The sequence below is a fragment of the Microcaecilia unicolor genome, chromosome 12 (genome assembly GCF_901765095.1).
Source record: "Microcaecilia unicolor chromosome 12, aMicUni1.1, whole genome shotgun sequence".
In the NCBI taxonomy this organism is placed as follows: domain Eukaryota; kingdom Metazoa; phylum Chordata; class Amphibia; order Gymnophiona; family Siphonopidae; genus Microcaecilia; species Microcaecilia unicolor.
Window position 1 is genome coordinate 50731826 of NC_044042.1, and position 21597 is coordinate 50753422.

Genomic DNA, 21597 nt, shown 5'->3' on the forward strand with positions numbered 1-21597 from the left:
ATTTCTTGTTTACTCTTTCCAAAATACTAGGACTAGGGGGCATGCAATGAAGCTTCAAAGTAGTAAACTTAAAAACAAATCAGACAATGTATTTCTTCACTCAACGTGTAATTAAACACTTCCAAGGGGTATTTTCTATCTGACAGAATGCAGCGATTGTTCTCTGATGTCAGCATAAAAGAAGATGGCGTTCAAGTACCATTCAGTGATGAAGAACAGCAGTGAAAGTAAGGTGCCACATAGAATTAAGGAAGTTGGCAAGATGGTGGAAGCAGCCAAGTCAGAGGAGGAGCACATAGGGCAATCATGAGCAGTATGCCCTCATAAAAAAGGAAATGCAGTGGTGGATGCATGAATTAAAGAGAGAACTGCAAAGTGCAGATATAACGATCTTGGCCAACTAACTGGTTGTTGGGCTGCTGAGGGTAATTTATCCCTGATCAAACCGAGTCTGACCAGGACAGCAAGTTACAGCCAATATAAACTGGGTGCTTAATTTGTTCTGGGCATCTAAGAAGGAGGGAATTCAGATGCTGCTGGTGGCAAGTGGAGGCACTAGACAGGGATGCCCATTGTCAGTGATGGAACCAAGGTGCAACACATTCAGGAGAATTTGTATACTGCCTTCTTTAGATATAGTCAACATTTGAATAATTTGAATATGGGAGATTAAATTTCCTCTGTAACAGAGATAATTTGGAGGCTTGGTACCTTCCATTTGTGAAAGGGTCTTAATCTCGTATTCCTTCAGGATTTACTTATTTTTGTTTTGTTTTTTAGTTATCAAATTCCTTGTTGATGTCTATCTCATTCTGTGGGGAATCCCACATATTCAGCATAAAGTCTTCATCAAACGAGTTTAGGCAAGTTTTAATAGGCCAGAGGAACGAAGGATCCAAGGGAGTAAAGCTAAGTTTTGTTCAGCCATATACCACTGCTATTTTTATCCATTGCTTATTTTTCTGGAAAACAAACCATTCCACTATTTTCAATTGAGAAGTTTTAAAATGCCATAACAAGTTTAGTGTTCACAGTCCTTCCTCAACTGTCATTATAAGGCACAGAGTCTCAGCTGTTCTGATAGATTTGTTCTTCCATACAAACACAAGCTTTTGAAGTATCAAAATAGCGTTTTTAGGGACAATGTTGGGGCTGTCTTCATATTATAGTTTTGAATGAAGGACTTTTCTTGATGTGGTTAGGTTTGATTCCAGGGACTGGCTTAATACAGTTGAGTTTGATGGTGGAGCTGCAACAATGTAGCTTTTATTGTGAGTCTACGTTAATACAGTTGGGTTATGGTTGAGGAATTGGTTTGATGGCAGGATGGGCTCTGGTGGTTGGAGTTGATGGTGAGAACATAATATGACTGGATTTTGAAGGTGATGCAGTTGATTTTGATGGGGCTGTTGATGTAATTGGGCTTGATGTTGGACATAGGACACTATGGTTAGGTTTAACGGAAATGTTGCATTTATATGTTTGGATTTGATGGTAAGGATGTGTCAATACAGTTCAGTTTGTTGGAATTGCATTGGCTGTTGGTGGTGATACTAGCTTGGTGCTGTGGGATATGGAGCAGAGGGGGAAACAGACTTAGATGGTTTTCTTCGAGCCTTACAACCTCTGTATATAGCAGACAGGAAAGGTGAGAATGAAGGCAAATCTAAGAGGAGATGGCAAACAGCTCACTTTTATAAAAGTTGATTGTATGGCTTGAAAGATTAAAAAAAAAACCTCAAAAAGACAACAGACTTTTAATCCTTTGCTTGGGACGGAGCATGAGATGGTTCAGTGTTTCCCTTGAGAAGCCTGCCAGCTCCTCCTTAGTCCTATGATTCTGTTTTTGGCATGTGCTAGTTGACCTCTTGACATAAATAGTGACTCTTCTGTTTGTCAGACAACTACTTGCTGTGTTGGGATATTAGTTGAGAGAGTGTAAAAAATTGTATCTCATGCGTATACCTGTTTTCTCTGGTCACTCTTGCTTATTCTCTTACCCTTGCGTTCCTAGGCGTTTAGCAGAGGGAGAGAAGATGTTGAGCAGATTTGGATAGGATGACCAACTATTCATATCTTCTGGTACCATCAGGTTTAAGGCTACTAGATGACTCGTAGTAAAAGCAATATTCATTTGAAGTTGGTGGAAAACTAATAGGATGCATGAAGATGATTAATATTTATTTAGATACTTTATCACAGTCTGAAACATCTGAGTCATTCCTAAGTTTTTCTTCTAACCATTTCAAAAATACACAAATGCATGTTGGACATATGTTAATGCAGACATACAGACAAAATAAGTATGTGCTTTACAACCCTTTACAATCCACAATTCCAGGAATAACATGTATAGAATGTTTGTACGTTTGGGAAGCTTGCCAGGTGCCCTTGGCCTGGATTGGCCGCTGTCGTGGACAGGATGCTGGGCTCGATGGAACCTTGGTCTTTTCCCAGTATGGCATTACTTATGTACTTATGTACTTGTGTGTATATCTCTGTTTTGCTTCTCTGTGTGCATCTGTTCTGGAGGGGCAGGGAGTGGTTTGAATGGAGAGGTGCCCAAATGTTCCATTTGTTTAGAAAAAATAATAAAATGAAAGTTAGTGTGATGTTAAGATATATTATTAGATGTCACTGACAACATATTCTGATTGATGGATTTTACAGTTGAACCACAAGATGCCACTAACCTATGACAACAGAGATTACTGTGCTTATCCACCATTAGATAGCATAGGGGTGGGCAACCATAGTCTTCTAGGACCACAACCCTTTCAGATTGTCAACATTTCCACGATGAATATGTATGAGATCTATTTGCATACAATGGAAGCAGTACATGCAAATCAATCTCATACATATTCATTTCGAAAATCTTGAAAACCCAACTGGGTTGTGGCCCTTGAGGATCATAGTTGCCCACTCCTGAGTTAGTAGTACACATAGCAACAACCAGTAGTAGGCTGCACTGTTTAGTCACCAGATGTCACTGTACATACTAAGCATTAGGAAAGCTATACTGTTAGTCACCTATGTTCTTTAGTAGAACTTATTACAAAGAAAATTAAACACAGATCTGAATCACTAAAAGGCAGCCTAGCAAGGATAGGAATGTGGAAGCAGAGGGCTACCTGGTGCTTAAAGCAAGGAGTACATGCTACATGGAATTATTTCTTGTCATTGCATGGTGTGCTTGTTTGTGTGTAACTGGAGAGTAAAAAAGAGGGTAGAGACGGTTTGAAAGGAGCAATTCCCTAACTGCTATGTTTCAGTATACCAATGTACACTATATTCCAGAAGCTGGAACTCCTCCTCCCATAGAAATGCTTTCCTGAGCATCAAGGAGGTCATTTCGCTATTGCCGTCTTCCACACTGTTGCCATTTGTTTAGAACCAATGGTCAGCACCAGTCCACCGTTTTCCTTGTGGATATGGTCTTATTCGGACTTCAGAAATGTTTTGGTTTTGTTGTTCTCCTCTCCCTCCTTTTTGTTGGAGTGATGGATGACAGTTTTCTTACCCCCTTTGTTTATTAAGCTGTGCGGTGCGCGAATGTTGAATGGGCTGTGTCTTAGTAAACAGGGGGGTTAATTTGGTTTGTGTGCTTGATGTTCTATTTCATGTCTCTTTTTTGAATTTCTGTGCAAGAATGCTTGCTTTTCTTGACTGTGTTCTAGAAACACTTAAATAAAAGAAATAAATTTGACCATTTTGGGGGGACTTTATTTCTCTGGAACCTCTGGTACAATCTGGCCGTTTTTGAACTCCAGTGCCTTTTTTTTTTTCCATTGTTTTTTCCCCCAGGTCAAATTTGGCCTGTTTTGTCCCCAGACAGGCAGACTTTCTTGACCCCTTATTCATAATTTGTTTTGAACAATCCACTGGGTTGGAAAGAATAAAAAATGGTTGAATTAGCACAAGTTGGAAAGTTGTGAAAAACAGGGCTACCTGAAGGATGCAACCCTAAATGTTCTTCATATTTATCCTTTACACACGTTCATATTTCAATCACCCATTAAAAAAATACAAAAACAAAACAAGAGCAACCTCTGTTCATTCACCTCACACTGAAAGCAGAAGCTTTATCTGCGAAAAATGGCCACTGACTAGCTACACAACTAAATGTAGGTGTCCATTTTATTAAGGTGTGCTAACGGATTTAGCATGTGCTTAGCGTGCACCATGGGGTCTTTTTGCTAACAGATTTATCGTGCGCTAACAGTAGCGTGTGCTAAATGATAAGACGCCCATAGGAGTATAAAGGATTTTATTTTAAAGAAAGGTGAGTGAATTATGGGGAGCTGTTCTGAGTTTCACAAGTGTACTAATTTTAGCATTTTTCTGAATATTCTTTTGTCCCTTGATTTCTGGAATGTATAGATCAATTGGGATTACAGATTCCAAATCTCCCATCCTTTGTACAAGGGTGAATTTGAAGGGCTGTTTTGGAACCATAGTATAATTAGGCCTCAGAACTGAGAAGAAGAAGCATTGGCATTTGTTTTGTGAATACTTTTGAATTTCTGCTTCTTCTTGCAGGATCCCAGAGTTTGGTGAATGGCAATCACCAGCTTTCTCTAAATGATGTGTCCCGAGTACATCCAGAGAGAGCTCGGGCTGCTCATAGCTCCCTGGTTAGCTCCATCGAGAAGGACCTCCAAGACATAATGGACTCGCTGGTGATAGATGATTTGTCCTCCTCAGGGAAGAAGACAGCAACTATGGTCCAGTCTCCAGTATCTCCCATGGTGAATGGCAGTGGGCACTATCTCTCTCCCCCCATGAGCCCAGGGGCCATGTCAATGAGCTCCAGCTACGAAAATGCTTCTCCTCCTTTTTCTCCACTGTCCTCTCCCTCTGCAGCTAGTAGTGGGAGCTACACCAGCCATTCTCCGAGCAGCCAGGAACAAGGCCCTACATTGCCCCCCATGGTGCCTGTTAGGTCTTCTAGTTACAACCTTACCATGCAACCTCCGCTGCAGAGGGTAACATCTCCTCAGAGTGCAGCAAGCACAGAAGTGAAAAATGTTACCCTGGGGACCAGTCAGAAGAGAGTGATAGAAAGTCCCAGGATGCAGAGAAGGACCAAGCAGGAAAGTTCTTCAAGCCCTACCCTGTCCAGGAAAAATTTTCACATTGACAATTGTGTGGCTTCTGGAGTTTCTGAGGCTCGGAAAGGTGCTGAGAGCCCAAGATTGAGTCATCAGAACCCATCTGTGCCCAGTTTGTCTGTAAGTGAAAGTGACTTTACAAATGCCCGAAGTCAGTCAGTCCCTGGCAGCCCAAGGCTGGTGCCTAAGTTCCCCTCATCATCTGCTCATAGATCAAAACTGGCTTCTCTCCATGACAGGCCACCAAGCCCACTTAGAGAGCCTAGAGAGCCCAGTTTAGAGAGGCAAGTAACCTCAAATTCTGCCAGACCAGGAACCAGCCAAATCAGAGTCTTCCAGCCAACAGAAACTTCAGGGTTTGTTCATGTGAATCAAACAAATCGTTCTCTGCAGCCTTCTGAGAGCCCCAGGGTGGGCAGGAGAAACATTGAGAGTATGAGGGAGCTCCCACCTTTAAGCCCCTCCGTTGCCCGAAGGATAACTCCACCAACTACTCTTTCTCCCAGGCCTAGCTCCCCTCACATAAGGACATCTCAAGAAAGCCTTTCACAGCAGGCTAAGCTAGTTAGGGATATGCCAGAAAGTCCTCGAATGAGACGGAAGGTAACCAACACAGTGGCATCATCTTCCAATAGGCAAGAAGACTTCTTCAGCAGTAGCTTAGGTGGGTTACATGTAAGGGATAGAAGCCCCTCACCAACACTCCACAGTACTGAGCTGTTGCCACAGCGGAAGCTGATCTATGGCAATACCCTGACACCAGCTTACAGCTTAACATCGCTGACTATGCCTTCACCACGACAGAGCCCTAGAATGCAGAGGAAAATGTCTGTAGACCTCCGACTTCCTGTCAGGGAGCGTAAGAACAGCATCACAGAAATAAGTGGCAATGAGGATGACCTCCTGCAATACCACCAGAGGCAGAGGGAGGAACGCCTGAGGGAGCAGGAGATGGAACGGCTGGTGAGTGAACTCATTGTGGAATATGAATGAGGGAGGGAGGCCCACTAAGTGAGCTTATCATATGGGATAAGAGGGGGAAAATGGTGGGTGAGATCATTAATATATGGGGTGAAAAGGAGGAAGGAAGGAAGAGAAGATGGGTGAGAGGGAGGGAGGAAGGAAGGAAAGCTGGTGATTTGAGGTCAACATGCGGGAAGGGGGGAAGCTAGTGAGTGAGGACAACATGTGGAATGAAAGGGAAGAAGGAAGGAAGGTAACAATGAGTGAGGACAACGTGGAATGAGAGGGAAGAAGGAAGGGAAGTTAACATGGAGTGTATGTGTACATGCCTCTAAACTGTGTAGCATGTATCTGGTGTGTACATATGCTCGTGTGAGGTATATGTGTGCATCTCTGTTGAAAGTGTGTGTGGATGTCTCTCGTTCCTCTTCCAACGTTCCCTGTAGCCACCCCTGTATTTTTGCTAGTCTTGGTCTGTAATTGTAGAGTTCTCACTGATGATTACAGTCTGGGTTGTGCCTATTACCAGAGGGCTCTCATTGTGGTCAAAAGCTCTCTAAATTTAGCTTGGACAGTTATAGCTGTGGCAGCTGAGGGACTGAAGCTGTGTGTCTCTATCTTTAGGTTCTGCTGTTTTCTGTAGCAGAGGGGGCTTGTGCCACTGCAGCTACTTATCTTACCATGCCATTTCAATGGGTACCAAAACTATAGCAAATTCTCTCCCAAATATAATATTTGCCTCCCAGCACTGACCCATCTGTGGGCTGCAGAGCAGAGAACCTGCTTCAGTAACACTGGGAGACCAGTTCAGTAACACAGTAGGAGAGAAGACCTCAGTGACAGCTGATACCCTCTTCGTTGCATTCTTGCTGAAGTCGGATGTCCCTGGCTTTATACCCTAGGACAAATCTCTAGTAAATTTGTCCTGTGTTAGGACAAGGGCAGTGGGAATGGGGGCAGAGGGATGTATGGTGCAGGCGCAGCTTAACTTTGAGTAAGTATGTGAGGAGGGCACTTAAGGATGAGGAGCTTTCTGGTTCCATACTGTGTATTACTCTCCTATAAAAGCCTTTCCCCTGAGAATGGCATTGCAGGCTTGAGATCAGTAATTTTCATTTTCGCTGTCATTTGACCTGGTGGGAGAACAGGGTTCTGCTAAGTTTAAAGTGATATTAGGGTTCCCACCCCATCCCACTTAGTGCTGCTCCTTGGTTTTTAGGCATGTAAAATTGTAATAGAAGAAGTGAATTTAAAATCTAGGAAAGTTAGGAGGGGGAGGCTGGGACACAAATGCTGTTCCTTGGACAGCACATTATCGCCCATGAATTCCTCCAAAGCTGCCATTGGGGAGGGGGGAGAGGGAGGATGGGACCCTCAGGGGTCTACACTGCCCCTGGCTCAACCAGAACAGAAGTCCCCCCCCCCCACCGGTACCAGAACCCAGCCTACTAGGCCCCTCTCCCTCCCAGTGGACCTCCAGTTGCCATATGGTTCTCTCTTCATCTTGAGAAAGGGAGAGGATCCTATTGACTAGCAAGGAGAGGGGGCAGAGCTGACTGTGCACTGCAAGTGACAAGATTGATGCCAGGACAGCAGGGACAACTCTGGAGGTGATCGCCTCACTGCTGGCACCCTTGGCAGTGGCAGGCTTTGCAGATGTGGCCTTTGCTGGCAGCCTCCAGTGTCATGAGCGGTCCCATTAAGGGGATGCCACAGCCCCAGCCATTTTGACATAGGGACTGCCGAGGAGCAGGTGCCACATGCACCTCCCTTCAACAGCTGCACAAGTGCAGGAGCAGGCTTCAAGGGGAAATGGCTATCTGGTCAGCTAGAGCACTGGGAGGCACACCACTAGCAGCCTGGAACCCCACCATGCGTGAGTTTAAAAGCTCCTCTTGGCCTTCTTGGAGCTGGGTAGAGGAGGAAAGAGAAGGGGTGGAAGGCAGGGAGCAGGCAGGGATAAGAAACATTCAGGAGACTCCAGAATGGATATGGGGGAGACCTGGGCTGGAGGAGAGAACACATGGGGAAGGCCCTGGGATTAAATTTGCCTTGCTCCATGGTGGGCAGCAGGAACTAAACAGAGGCTAAGCTATCTGACTGTCCTCTTTTATCCTGTACTTGTAGCCTACCTACTGTCTGGCCCAATCCTGGTCATGACTTTCCCCTTGGTATAGACATCCAGTGGCCAGTGACTGTCTCCATCATCAGGGGAAACGGGAAAGAGGGAAAGTTAATTTCCTTCCTTTCTTTTGGGGAGGGCCAACGTCTCTTGGATACCCTCATGTTTCTGGGTACTCTGGCCCAGGGGCTCCTTTTTCATCCTGAGTTTCTCTGCTGCCATGGAACTGGCTTGCTTTGTCTGCTGAGCTCAAACTTCTGCCTTCTGACTGAGGTCTGGCCATACCCTTCCTGCTTACTCTGAACTCTTGCCTTCTGCCTTAGGTCTTGCTGAGCATTTCCTGCGTACCTGCTATGTGTGGGTAGAAGGATTTTATGAGATCTGGGAAGGATGGGGGTAGGGTAGAAGTGAGCTGGACCCTGAGTAATGAGCACAGTCAAGGAGAAACATGGTCACACCTGCTATATGTGTGTATGAAATGCAGAGAGAGACATACAGATTTATGAGAGATTGACCCAGGGAGAAGGACAAACACAGCGTGTTGTAGACTGAAGCAGGCAAATGTGTGTGAGAGGCAGGGGAGACACACTGCATATATATATTTGTGTGAGAGTGAGTTCTCCACTTGTAATGAATAGGAATTTTTGCACATTTCCTTTAAGGTGACAGGGCAGGGATCTGGGTCGGGCTGGGCAGCACCTGCTGCTTCCTATTTCTGACCTTTGTTCAGCCAACTCTTATTAGGTATATAGCTGGGAACACACCTACAGAAAGTTTGCTATGATTGGGTGGTGGGCTGCCAGGTGAGTGTACAAGTCTGTCCTGCTGCAGCTGCCTGTGCCCTCCAGGCTCATATAAAAGAGAGACAAAGCAGGATGGGCTCAGGCTTTCAGTGGCGGCATGACAGAGCTCTGAGCACATGCAGACCTGTGAATTGTCTGAGGGCGTGAGGAGGGACAGGCAGTGAGCACAATCTACCCTACCTATTTTTTTTTTTAATGTACTCTCCACCTCACCATTTGCAGTGCTACAGGGTGGCAAGTGCCACCCTGGTTTGACAGGTGCGTAGATCACGAGGAAAGTAGCAGGCAGGATGCCTTACTTCCTGTCTGACTTCTTTTAAACTCTCCTCTCTTTTCTCTCCAGGGAAACTCCCCTCTATTATCTCTCTCACTCCCCCTGCCCCACTCCACTTTTCTGATGCAGCATCTTTTTCTGCTCTCTTCCCCCCCCTTCCTCTTCCCCCCCCTCTTCCAAACATCTCATTCATCGCCGGCACTGTTGGCAATTAAGGCAAACCAGTCACTGAAGATTTCTTTCTGCAGCATCCCGCCTCCTCCGACACAAATTCCTGTCCCCGTGTAGGCAGGCGCTGCAGAAAGGAAGCTTCAGGGATCAGCCTGCCTTGAATGCTGACACTGCCAGTGATGAATGATAAAGTTGTATGCTGTCAGGGGGAAGGAGGAAGGGAATAAAAGGAGTTACAGGACCTCGTGAGGGGGGGGATGTGGATGGAAGATGCTGGACCTCAAAGGGGGTGGAAGAGAGGAGAAAAAGATACATCAGAAAAGTGGAGTGGGCAGGGGGCGAGATGCTAGGGGGGAGTTGACCTGGAGAGAAAAGAGAGCTTGGATAAGGCAGTGGGGAAGAGATGGGAGAGAGGCTGGAGTCATGGAGAGAAGGGGAAAGAGAAAGAAAGAAAGAGAGAGAGAGATGTTTGTGATGGTGGGAGGCAGGTGAGCAAAGGGAAGAGTGGGCAAAACGCTGGACCCAAAGATGGAGAGAGAAAGAAAACTGAGAGAAATGCCTGCCCTTGGATGGGGGTGGGGGGAGCTAGACATGAGGAGGAGCAGGGACATGGGGGATGGGGACATAGTGGTCAGATGCCAGACAGGACAAATAGGGACACAGAAGGAATGATGGTGGACATGGAGAGAGAAGAAATGTCAAATGCACTGGAGATCCTGAAAAGAGCAAACGATGGGACTTGGGTGGGGGGAAAAATAGCAGAAGATGGATTTAACTAGAGGAGGGGGTTAGAAGAACAGAGCAGAAGATGACTGGGAAATGGGGATTAAGTTGGGTGTGTTTGGGGGGGGACTATGGATGGGGGAGATGGAGAGAGACTTTTGAGGGGATATTGAGGATCTGGAAATTAGTAGGTAAGAGAGGAGGAAGGTTTATGGGTAGGGAGAATGAGTGAGGGTGAGAAATGAGGGGGGGGGGGGGTAAGTGAGAGGTGAAGAAGTGTGGGGAAAGGCTGAGACATAATGTGAATGACCTAGTAGACTGGAGAGAGGATGAGAAGCATTGAAAAAGGATGGGGATCCTGAGGAGGGGTACTGGAGAAAGGGAATTGGTCTCTGATGGGGTGGAAATGGGATTAAAAAGGTGGTGAAAGAGAGGCAATGTGAGTGGGTTAGAGAGTAAGAGATTGGCAAAGGAAGAAAGGAGAGTCAGGGGTGGAGCTGGGACTGGTAAGGGGATGAGATGCAGTGGAGGGTAGGTGAGAGCTTAAGAGGGAGAATACAGAGGATATTGAGCAGACTGGATGGACAGTTCAGGTCTTTATCTGCCATCATCCACTATGTTACTCTGAAATGGAGGTCTAGGAAGAGAGACAGAGGGAGTAAGGGGAGCGCTGGAGAGGGGATGAGAGGAAGATGGGAAAAACTGGTAGCTAGATGAGAATGAGAAGTAAAAAGAAGGAGACCAAAAAGAGGGTGAAATAAAGGGAGAATTAGAGTAAAAATAAATAGGCGGATATAAAGGCAGAGAAGAGAAAAATGGGGGGAAAAAAACCCCAGATCAGTGGCAGACAGATGTAGCGAAGGAAAAGAAGAAGACAAGAGAAGAAATGGGAAAGGCAAACCTGGGAAATAATTTAGAAGAAGACTGACACAAGGAAAGTGGAAGAGAAACTGGGACTAGCCCAATTAGAAATAAAATGCTAGACTACAAAGGTAGAAAATTAAAAATATTTTTTTAAGGCTTGGGCTTTATCTGTATATTGCGGAGTACAGGAGAAAATGCATTTCTGGTTCTCTTGTACCAGCATTACACTGCTTATAGGGCCCCTTTTAAAGAGCCCAACACGGGCTTACCTCTCGCTAAACAGGAAGTACCGCCAGACTACCGCAGTAGCCTAGAGGTATTTCCTACCCCCAGCACGCCATCATATCCGGCGTTACAAAAAATATATATTTTGTAGCACCGGTGTGTACCTGCTGGTAATCAGTGCGTTGCCCGGTTACCGCCGGGTTAGTGCAGGAGCCCTTACCACCACCTCAGTGGGTGGTGGTAAGGGCTTCCCCAAATGACCCTTTGCTGTATGGCTATTTCCTACCGAAAAGAAAGACTGTGGTAAAAGGGGGCCTCGGCGTGCGTCAAACACACGCACCAATGCCAGCGCAGGCCCTCTTTTGCCACAGCTTGGTCAAAGGGGCCCATAGAATCTGCCTTTCTTGGCTAGAGGGAAAGGGGGGGGGGTCTCCATTTCAGTTTTTGTGGTCCCATATTTTCTGTGTCTGCCCATGTTCTGCATGTGTGATTAAGGTGAAGGATTCTGCTAGCATGTAGTTTCTGGGTAAGAATCTGTAACAGTACAGCTTGTTTTAGTTGCCCAGTAGTAGGTTTATTGGTGCTCTAGGGCCCAGTGTAATATTTACAGCACTGTCTGGTGGGTTAGACCTGTTATGGGTTGCTAAGTTTGCTATATAGATTTTGAATGATAGTTTTTTCAAAGTGTCCGGCCCTCTTTGAAAGTAGGCCCTTGGCATCCAAAATAAAAATGCTCAAGACTAGTGGTCTCCACATCCTGTAGAGTCACCACACAAACAAAAACTCATCTGCTTTAAACAAAGGGTTTGGCAGTGGAAGGAGTATGTTCCGTTCCTGAGGCGATAATCACAAGTTGAATATTTTTTGTACCGCGTGCTGTAAGAGGGGTAGCTCAGTTGTTGGGGAATATGGAGTTTGTGACGCAGAACTGGAGGTTCAGGGTTTCTATTGAGGTTCTGTCCAATCCTATACAGAATCCAGACTTCACTTTACACAGAATTTGTTGAATGATGCTATCAGTTATAGTGGTGGTTTTATCTGGTAGCGGAAACTGGCTGGAAGGGAAGGGGTTTCTTTATGTATAGAAGTTCATGATGTCTTATATTGCTAATTTTTAAAAATGGGGTTGGGAGAGGGGTGTATGATGTGCAGAAATGTCGCTTTGGCTTCCTCCCCTGTTGCCACCCCAAGTATTTCTGTCTAGAGATGCCACTGCACCCCCATCTCCATCTATTCAAACTTCTCTCCTGCTCCATGTACAAGCACAAACACATCTTTTGTTTACCTACCTGTTCTGATTCCTTCTTGTTCTCCTGTATCGTCTATTTTCTGCTTGTCTTCTCCATCACAAGATCTTTTGTTTGTTTACCTCTTCCCAGCCTTCTTTATTCACCCTCCTTTCTCTTCTCTGTGTGTTCTGTCTCTGTTCCTGTTCTTGGTGCTTCTTTCCTGCCGCCTTTCTCCCTCAGCTTGAAGCCGATTCGGAAGACTTTATTGGCATAGCAATTTGCACTTGTGTTGCCAAAGTAATACACAGAGAGGGTCATTTTTCAAAGAGATCCAAACCTTTAGCCTATCATGAATTGGCCAACTTAAATCAGCTCCCTCAGTAGGGTTGAAACAGGTGTACTTCTAGCCTCAGAGAAGAGACCTTCCCAGGCAAGTTCTGCAGGACACCATGGAACTTGCCTGTCCATTGCTATTGAAAATGTGGTCCTGAAACAGCACCCCACCACTGGCAGAAACTTAGGTGGAGGACTCCCGCATAGCTTAAAGGGAACACCAGCTCTATGGCTGGCATGAGCGTGAGTGCCTAAATTTTAGGCACGTTGATTGCTGGTTACGCTAATATTCTATAATAGAAGTAGGTACCTCTTATAGAATAGGTTCCTAACGCGTGTCCTCCGGGCACCTAATTGGAAACATCCAGTTATAGAATTGCCCTTTTAGTGCATAAAATGGAGGGAAAAATGACCTCGGTGAGATTTTCTAACCTGGTGGCAGGATACATTACATTTTGCTGCTGCTTCTCCTGCTTCCTTCCTCCTCCTCCCCAAGAGGATTATAAAGAATTTTTCCTATTCATTTTTTGTGACCAATGTTATTTTGTCTGTCTCTTTTGGATAATGTGCATTTCTAATATATTTGGATTGTCTGTCTGTCTATCTCTCACCCTAGTACTGCTCTTGTTGAGGTGCTAGGACTCAATACCTCTGTAACCAGTGCTGCTTCAGCCCTCAAGCCTGTAACATCCAGACTGGGAGTCAGGGTTGCAGGGCGGGAATGGATTGTGCGCATTCTTCTGGCACTTTCTTTGTGGAGTGCATTGCCTGTACAGATTTGGACATAAAAAAATGTCAAATTTTATTGAACACTCATTTTTTTAGGATAGCTTTTGGTACGCAGCTCCAAGAGGGATAGGTTGGCCTCTTGCAATGCAGTTAAGTGTTCTTTTTTGTGTGCTTGGTCTGCAGATATGTGTTAGACACTGTCCAGCTTCTTGTTTTGTAATCCACATTGAACTGCGAGGTATTGTGCACTATAAAAATAAATTGTGTTACGTTACACAATGCAACCAAGGACCGTAATGGACATTACCTGACTATTCCTCCCCTGTCCCTCTCTAAGTTCCCCCAATTGTACATGCCTCACATGTACCTCATTCTACCACTATTCACTTTGTATTCATTCAAACCATGTATTTGTTCAGACCAAAATCGGCTAACGCCGATAACGGCAATATGTAAGCCACATTGAGCCTGCAAAAAGGTGGGAAAATGTGGGATACAAATGCAACAAATAAATAAATTAATAATCTAATGTTGTAGTTATTTTTCCTTTTGAATTTTTTTTAGTTTTTTTAATTTGTAAATCGCTGAGATCTTCTAAGCTAAGTGGTATGTTAAATTTTAATAAACGTAAACATATTTGCTATATGTGGAGGCTACTGGGTTAACCAGTAGGATGGCCTGATCTCCAAACTGACCTTAGATTTACTCTGAGGGGGTCTCCTATAAGTAACCTGTCTAATGCAGAGAAAAGGAATGAATCAGCGAGAGGGAGGAAGGAGGGCCGTGGAGCACAGAGAAAGAAAAGAGGAGAGGCAGCCCCGTTGCAAGGGATGGGCAGTAAGAGTGACCACCCTGGGCATCAAGCCAGGGGGAGTCAGAGAGGGTTGTAGCACGTGAGCCCATACAGGAAGGGTTGGCACCAGAAGTAACTCTGGCCTGAGGTTCTGTTTGTCCATTAACTGCATGGGAGACAGAATGGGAACACTGCAGACAAGAACTGTCCCTCTCTCCATGCTATTACAGGATGTTCAGGTGGAGTGGGGTGGGTGGCTCCTGAGTGTTCTTTCTGTGGGGTGTAGAGTGGTTGGGGTGCTGTGTGGTCTGTCCCTGCTGTGTTTGATGGCAACACTTGCTCTGGGCCTAGTAAAGGCTGTACTGGCATCCTGTGCTTCCTACTACTACTACTTAACACTTATATAGCGCTACCAGGCATACGCAGCGCTGTACACCATACACATAAAGACAGTCCCTGCTCAAAAGAGCTTCCTCCACTGTCTATGCTCTCAGACCCAGCCGACCCCCTGTGGGCCTTGTGATTCCCCCCCCCCCCCCCATATGCTGAAGAGATCTCTGAAAAGATACCACTCATTTTTTTTTTTTCCATGCTTCCAGTCCCGCTGCACCTTACATAGGAATTACAAAGCGCCCTAATGGATGTGGAAAGGGTGAAAGGTCATGTGTCTGGGTGTATTGTTGGGTTGCTGCTGAATTGGAACAGGTGGCACCCCAAGTACCCCTCCTTCTCAGTTCCATCTGTTACAGGAGACATCCAGGCATGGGAGCCCTGCACTGTGAGCTGTGTTCTCTCCCTGAAGAGATGTGCCAGTATAATTCTTTACTGAACTGTGGTCTGGAGAACTGACACAGCAGAGGAAGGGAAAATGCTTACACACATTCCCATATGAACTAGCTATGGCTTTGGGGCAGGAGGACAGTCTATCGTAAGAGGACACTGAGGAGCTGTTAGAGCTTTAAAGCACTTGACTATAGTTATCTGGCAGAGAAGCTTATGCAGTGTTGATTCTGGGCTTCATTCAGCAGCTAGATGTGTCTTGGTCTGCATGTCCCTCATCTGGCCCGTGAGAGGCGCTGCTGTGTATGCCATAGTGTCTATGTGGTGGTGGTCTGTGTAGGTAATGTTTGTAGCTTGTGGCACTTGCAGTGTGTGCTGAGATGGAGGATCCCTGTGTGTATACAGTGAGAGAAGGAGATCTAGCTGCTGGTGGCTTTTATCTCTTGTTCTGTGTTGGCAGGAGCGGCAGCGCCTGGAAACGATCCTGAACTTGTGTGCGGAGTACACAAAAAACGATGGCAGCAGTGATACAGTGTGCATGGAAGATTCACACAGGACTTGTGCTGTGACAGGTGACGGTGCCCCTGGTCTGACCAGTAGGAGACCCTCAAAGGATGCCGGCAGCCTTGCTGTTATGAGAAGAGGGATACAGAACCCCACAGCAGGTGTTACCATGGCTAGTGCAGGACACAAGCAGCAAGAGACCCTGGAGAGATCAGATGAGGAAAACCTGAGGGAAGAATGCAGCAGCACAGAAAGTACACACCATGAGGTAGGAGGGTGGTGAAGGGATGGAGACATACACCATGTGATAGGCTGGATGCACACTCCATGCGGTGGGAGGGTGGGCAGGGTGGTGACGGGCCAGGGGCACATGCACAGAAGGGAAGGACCACACAGCACACCAACCACCTCAGTGCCGGGCAAAATAGTGGAAACTATTAAAAGGATAAAATTACAGAACACATAGACAAACATGGTTTAATGGGACAGAATCAGCATGGATTCAGCCAAGTCTTCCCTTGGCTCACCAATTTGCTACGTTCTTCAAAGGTGTGAATAAACATGTAGATAAAACGGAGCTGGTTGATGTAGTGTATCTAGATTTTCAGAAAGACTCCTGAGAAAATTCATGGGATAGGAGGCAATGTTCTGTTGTGGATTAGGAATTGGTTATTGAACAGAAAACAGAGGGTAGGGTTAAATGGCCATTTTTCTCAATGGAGGAGGGTGAATAGTGGAGTGCCACAGGGATCTGTACTGGGACCGGTGCTATTTAACATGTTTATAAATTATGTGGAAATCGGAGCAGCAAGTGAGGTGATTAAATTTGCAGATGGCACAAAGCTATTCAAAGTTGTTAAAACACATGCAGACTGTGAAAAATTGCAGGAAGACCTTAGGGAATTGGAAGACCAGGCATCCAAATGGCAGATTAAATTGAATGTGGGCAAATGCAGTGAAGCACATTGGGAAGAATAATCCAAAATCATAGTTGCCTGATGCTAGGGTCAACCTTAACATCACCCAAGAAAAAGATCTAGGTGTCATTATAGATAATATGCTTAAATCTTCCCAGTGTGCAGCGGTGGCCAAAAAAAGCAAACAGGATACTAGGAATTATTAGGAAAGGGATGGAAAATAAGACTATGAATATTATAATACCTCTGTGTCGCTCCATCATGCAACCTTACTTTGAGTATTGCATTCCATTCTGGTCACTATATCTGAAAGATATAGCGGGATTAGAAAAGATTCAAAGAAAAGCAACCAGAATGATAAAGAGGATGGACTCCTCTCATATGAGGAAAGGCTGAAGAGGTTAGGGCTCTTCAGCTTGGAAAAGAGACAGCTGAGGGGTGATATGATTGAGGTCTACAAAATCCTGAGTGGTATAGAACAACTAAGTGAATTTTTTTTTTTTTTTTTTTTTTTAAGAATAAAGTCTAGGGGACACTCAATGAAGTTACATGGAAATACTTTTAAAATAAATAGGAGGAAATAGTTGAAAGGGGGCAGAGTTAGGAATAATGTCAGGAAGTATTCACTGAGAGGGTGGTAGATGCCTGGAATGCCGTGCCGTGAGAGGTGGTGGAGATGAAAACGGTAACAATAATTCAAAAATGCGTGGGACAAACACAAAGGAATCCTGTTTAAAAAGATTGGATCAAAAGAAGGGTAGGGGAGATTAGGTAGGAAAGCCAGTGATGGGCTGACTTGTATGGTCTGTACCCTGACGGAGGCAGAATTAGATTTGGATGGACTGGAGTGGAGCTTTTTGGGGGCTTTGACAAAAAATTCAGAAATTTTAGAACAAGGCCAGTGTTGGACAGACTTCTATGGTCTATGCCCTAAGAATGGCAAGGATAAATCAAGAACAGGTATACATACCATATGCAATGAGTTTATCTTGTTGGGCAGACTGGAAGGACAGTACAAGTCTTTATGTGCCGACATCTACTATGTTATGTTACCACGTTACTTAAGCTCTGGAGCTCGTTCTAAAGGATGTGTAACAGTGGGTAGTGTATCTGGGTTTTAAAAAGGTTTGGACAAATTCCTGGAGGGAAAGTCCAAAACCACTGCTTGCTCTGGGATTGGTAGCATGGAATGTTGCTACTATTTGGGTTTCTGCCAGGTACTTATGACCTGGAATGGTCACTGTTGGAAGCAGGATACTGGGCTAGATGGACCATTGGTCTGACCCAGTATGGCTATTCTTATGTTCACCCACTTTGGGGTGGGAGGGAGGGTTTAATTTATTTCATTATTTGGGAGCAGTAAGGAGGTTAACAAATAGAATAAAGTAGGCCATAAGTCAAGATAAATAGAAAAAGATTAAAAAGGCAGAAAAGAAATCAAGTCCTCACCTGTAAAGCTATATCAGTCTCATACCCCTTCCCTAGAGACTGTCCAGTCAGTTCATATCCAGATTATAAAAATAAATTTTCAATTTCACTTTAATTGTAGCAAGTGAGAATTTGGATTGCAGGTAGAGAGGGATTTTATTTTAAAGGAAAGCGGCCAAGAAGCAGAATGTTATATGATGTATATAATCGAGTGGAGCAGTGGATAGTGACAATCTAGCAGGAATATATGGGATAATCCTATTTGAGAGAGATTCTGGAATTCCCAAATGGAGAACTCTGTAACTCATGGACCATGTCAATATTTAAGCTATGTTTTACAGGTAAATTGGGAACCAGAGTTTGAGTAAGGATTAGCATTACATGATCAGATTTTCAGACATGGAATAGGAGTTTGTCAGCTGCATACTGAGCCAGTTGGAACGTTTTAGGGTGGGCAGTTTAAGGGAACTATAGTAATCAAGGTGGCTCAACACTAAAGTGTAAATTAAGATTGAAAGCTGATGTATCTATGCATGATCTAACTGCACAAATACATCTAAGTGCAAGATAGCTGGACTTGTAAGGTAGTGATGGGCTTGGAGATACACAGCATGAATTGAGGAGGATAGGGATAAGGACAGGGGATAATACACCACAAAATAAGAAAGAAAGGGTACAGGATGGATGAGTGATGCACACTGAGGTATGATGGAAGGGTAAGAGTGGGGTGATGTACACTGACATAAGGATGATGGGGGGGGGGGGGGGGGTGTTGGTTCAATGGTAACCTAGTAGATGATAGCAGATAAAGACCTGGATGGTCCATCTAGTCTGCCCAACAGTCAGACTCATCATTTCATGATTAAATCAACAATGAATGTGATATAAAATACTTGATCCTAATCTTCCTTTGGTATTTCTAGGACATAGACCATAGAAATCCGCCCGCCCTTACATTCCAACCACTGGGAGTTGCTGTCGAAGCCCACTCCAGCCCATCCCAAACTGTCTTTCCGTAGACAGGACACAGACTGTACAAGTCTGCCCAGCACTTGCCTTAGTTCTTCACAGCCAGAGTTGCCATCTAAGCATCAGTTGACACATGGACACATGCAGTCATTTAAGTTTTGTTTTTTATACCATCCATTTTCTAGTTAAAGATCCTCTTTGCTCATTCCATGCTTTTTTGAATTCTGTCACCGCTTTTATCTCCACCACTTCTCTCTGGAGGGCATTCCAGGCATCTCCGTGAAAAATACTTTCTTGACATTACTCCTAAGTCTACCACTCTACATTTTCAATTCATGTCCTCTAGTTTTACCGTTTCCCCTTCTCTGGAAAACATTTGTTTCTATATTTATACTTTTCAAGTATTTAAACATCTGTCTCGTATCATCCCCTATCCCTTCTTTCCTCTAGGGTATACGTATTCAGGTCTTCCAGTCTCTTCTCGTACATCTTTTGACACAAGCCCCATACCATTTTTGTTACCTTCCTCTGGACCTTTTCAAGTCTTTTTTTACTTCCTTAGAAGGGTAAATGGTAAAACTCAAGTTAATGACTGGCGTCTATTCCCTCTACCCACCAGCTGTTGATCTCAGTTTTCTAATTTATAAAACCAGGAGCCTTGGCATCTCCTCTTTCTGTTTCTTCCCCTGCAGCCCGACATTGGAGAGTAAGAGTGCAGAAGAAGAAGGCAGTACCTCAGCTGCTGATTTTAATGTGGAAAATTGAGATTGTCAACTGGTGGGATAGGGAAAGAGGCTTTCATGGGCCAAAATACTTCCACTGCTATCATTTTTCTACAGTGGCACTGCTGCTGTGGTCAGCCTAGGTACAGCTGGTGTGATCCGATGGAGTCATCTTCCCTGTCTTCCATCTTGATTTATGTGAAGTTGTAGATGGATGACTTCATCAGAGCTCTAGAGGTAGGCATATTTTCAGGGGATTTTGATTATAACCAAAAATCAGAAGTCCTAAGTATGAAGTAAAGACAATAGAGGATAGAGAAAAGGAGGAAGACATGATGAAGTGAGGGGAAAGTGTGACACATTGTGTGAAGTAAGGAGAATGGGGGAATAAAGACAGGGAGACTCATACCAAGCGAGAAGGAGACTATGAATATAGGTGTGTGGAGGATGCCTCTTACAATGTAGTAAGGAGGGTGGCGTAATGGGGGCATGAGGTTGACTGATACCATGATGTAAATTTTTGCCTCATCTCCCCCTTGGTACTGGTCTCCGTGCTGGCATTGGTTGTACTCCTCATCCCTTGGCATCATTGATGCTCCTCTTCTGCAAGTATCTGCATCTTCTCTATTCACCACCACTAGTACCCCTGCCAACACAGACATGCCCAGAAACTTTCCATCCCTTTCCCAAAATGTTTTCCCTTGGGCTCTCACTAATGAACTTTAGTGGTATTTTCTCCCAAGCAGCATGAAGATTCTCCAAGCAGGGACTGGAAACGGGAGATGGCAGTACTGGAGGAGGCACGAGCTCACATCCTTGGGAGAGTAGATGAATTGAAGGGACGAATCAAAGAACTGGAGCAGCAACTACAGGAGTCTCACCGAGAGGTAAGAGGCAAGAGTAGCAGGGTACAGAACTGCCAGACTTCATTCTAGTGGAGTGGGATGATGTTTTCGAGCTGAGGCAATGCCTCTGGGGCAGATAATAATAACCCATGGATCAGTGTATCAAGAGAGATTTAGGGCAGTAATCCCAGCGTAGAATGGCATAGAAGAAATGGGGCAATATCTTCACAGCTGTGTGCCGTGGAAAAAATAAGATCATACCTACTGCATGTCTGATGTACACCTAAGAGGTACTGTTATATGGGAAAGTCTGGGCACTAGTCCTGGAATGATACACCATAGAAGAAACTGGGTGATAACACCCATGATTATGTGCCAAAGGAGAAGTGGGGCAGGATGGCTGTCAGGCAGTATCCCATAGGAGAAACAGGGTAATACCTACCCAGAGGGCTAGCTATAGCAGCAAAAACAGAAGCTGGTGATATCTGACAAAGTGGACTCTCGTCCTTGAAATCTTATGCCTCAAGAACATAAGAATAGCCATACTATGTCAGACCAATGGTCCATCTAGCCCAGTATCCTGTTTCCAACAGTGGCCAATCCAAGTCACAAGTACCTGGTAGAAACCCAAATAGCATCATTCCATGCTACCAATCCCAGTGCAAGCAGTGGCTTCCCCATGTCTGTTTCAATAGCAGACTATAGACATTTCCTCCAGGAACTTGTCCAAATTTTTTTAAAAACCCAATATGCTAACTGCTGTTAATTACATTCTCCGGCAAATATTCGTTAGTGAAAAAATTTCCTCTTATTTGTTTTAAAAGTGTTTCCATGTAACTTCATTGAGTGTCCCCTAGTCTTTGTAGTTTTTGAAAGAGTAAAAAATTGATTCACTTCTACTCATTCTACACCACTCAAGATTTTGTAGCTCTCAATCATATCCCCCCTCAGCTGCATCACAGGGCAGCAGTCAGCCCAACAGGTCTAAGCAGGCTTTCCGACAGAGTCATTAATAAAATAAAAGGGGGAAAACATGTAAACAGGTCGTATTACGTACATCATAGAAACAACAGTCAGCACAACAGGTCT

At 44.7% G+C, this 21597-nt stretch overlaps 1 protein-coding gene across 7 annotated transcripts in view; it reads left to right on the forward strand.

Annotated features, from left to right (window-relative positions):
* The window catches only part of PHLDB1 (pleckstrin homology like domain family B member 1), a 142835-nt gene that overhangs the window by 61059 nt on the left and 60179 nt on the right, over positions 1 to 21597 (forward strand). For 4 of the 7 annotated variants that reach the window (XM_030222016.1, XM_030222015.1, XM_030222017.1 and 1 more), the window contains exons 6-8: positions 4543 to 6077; positions 15584 to 15895; positions 20410 to 20550. In XM_030222016.1, coding sequence (XP_030077876.1) covers positions 4543 to 6077; positions 15584 to 15895; positions 20410 to 20550 — 1988 coding nt within the window. Of the gene's footprint in view, positions 1 to 4542; positions 6078 to 15583; positions 15896 to 20406; positions 20551 to 21597 lie in introns of all 7 variants that reach the window. The other 3 variants (XM_030222012.1, XM_030222013.1, XM_030222014.1) reach the window with 1 other exon arrangement.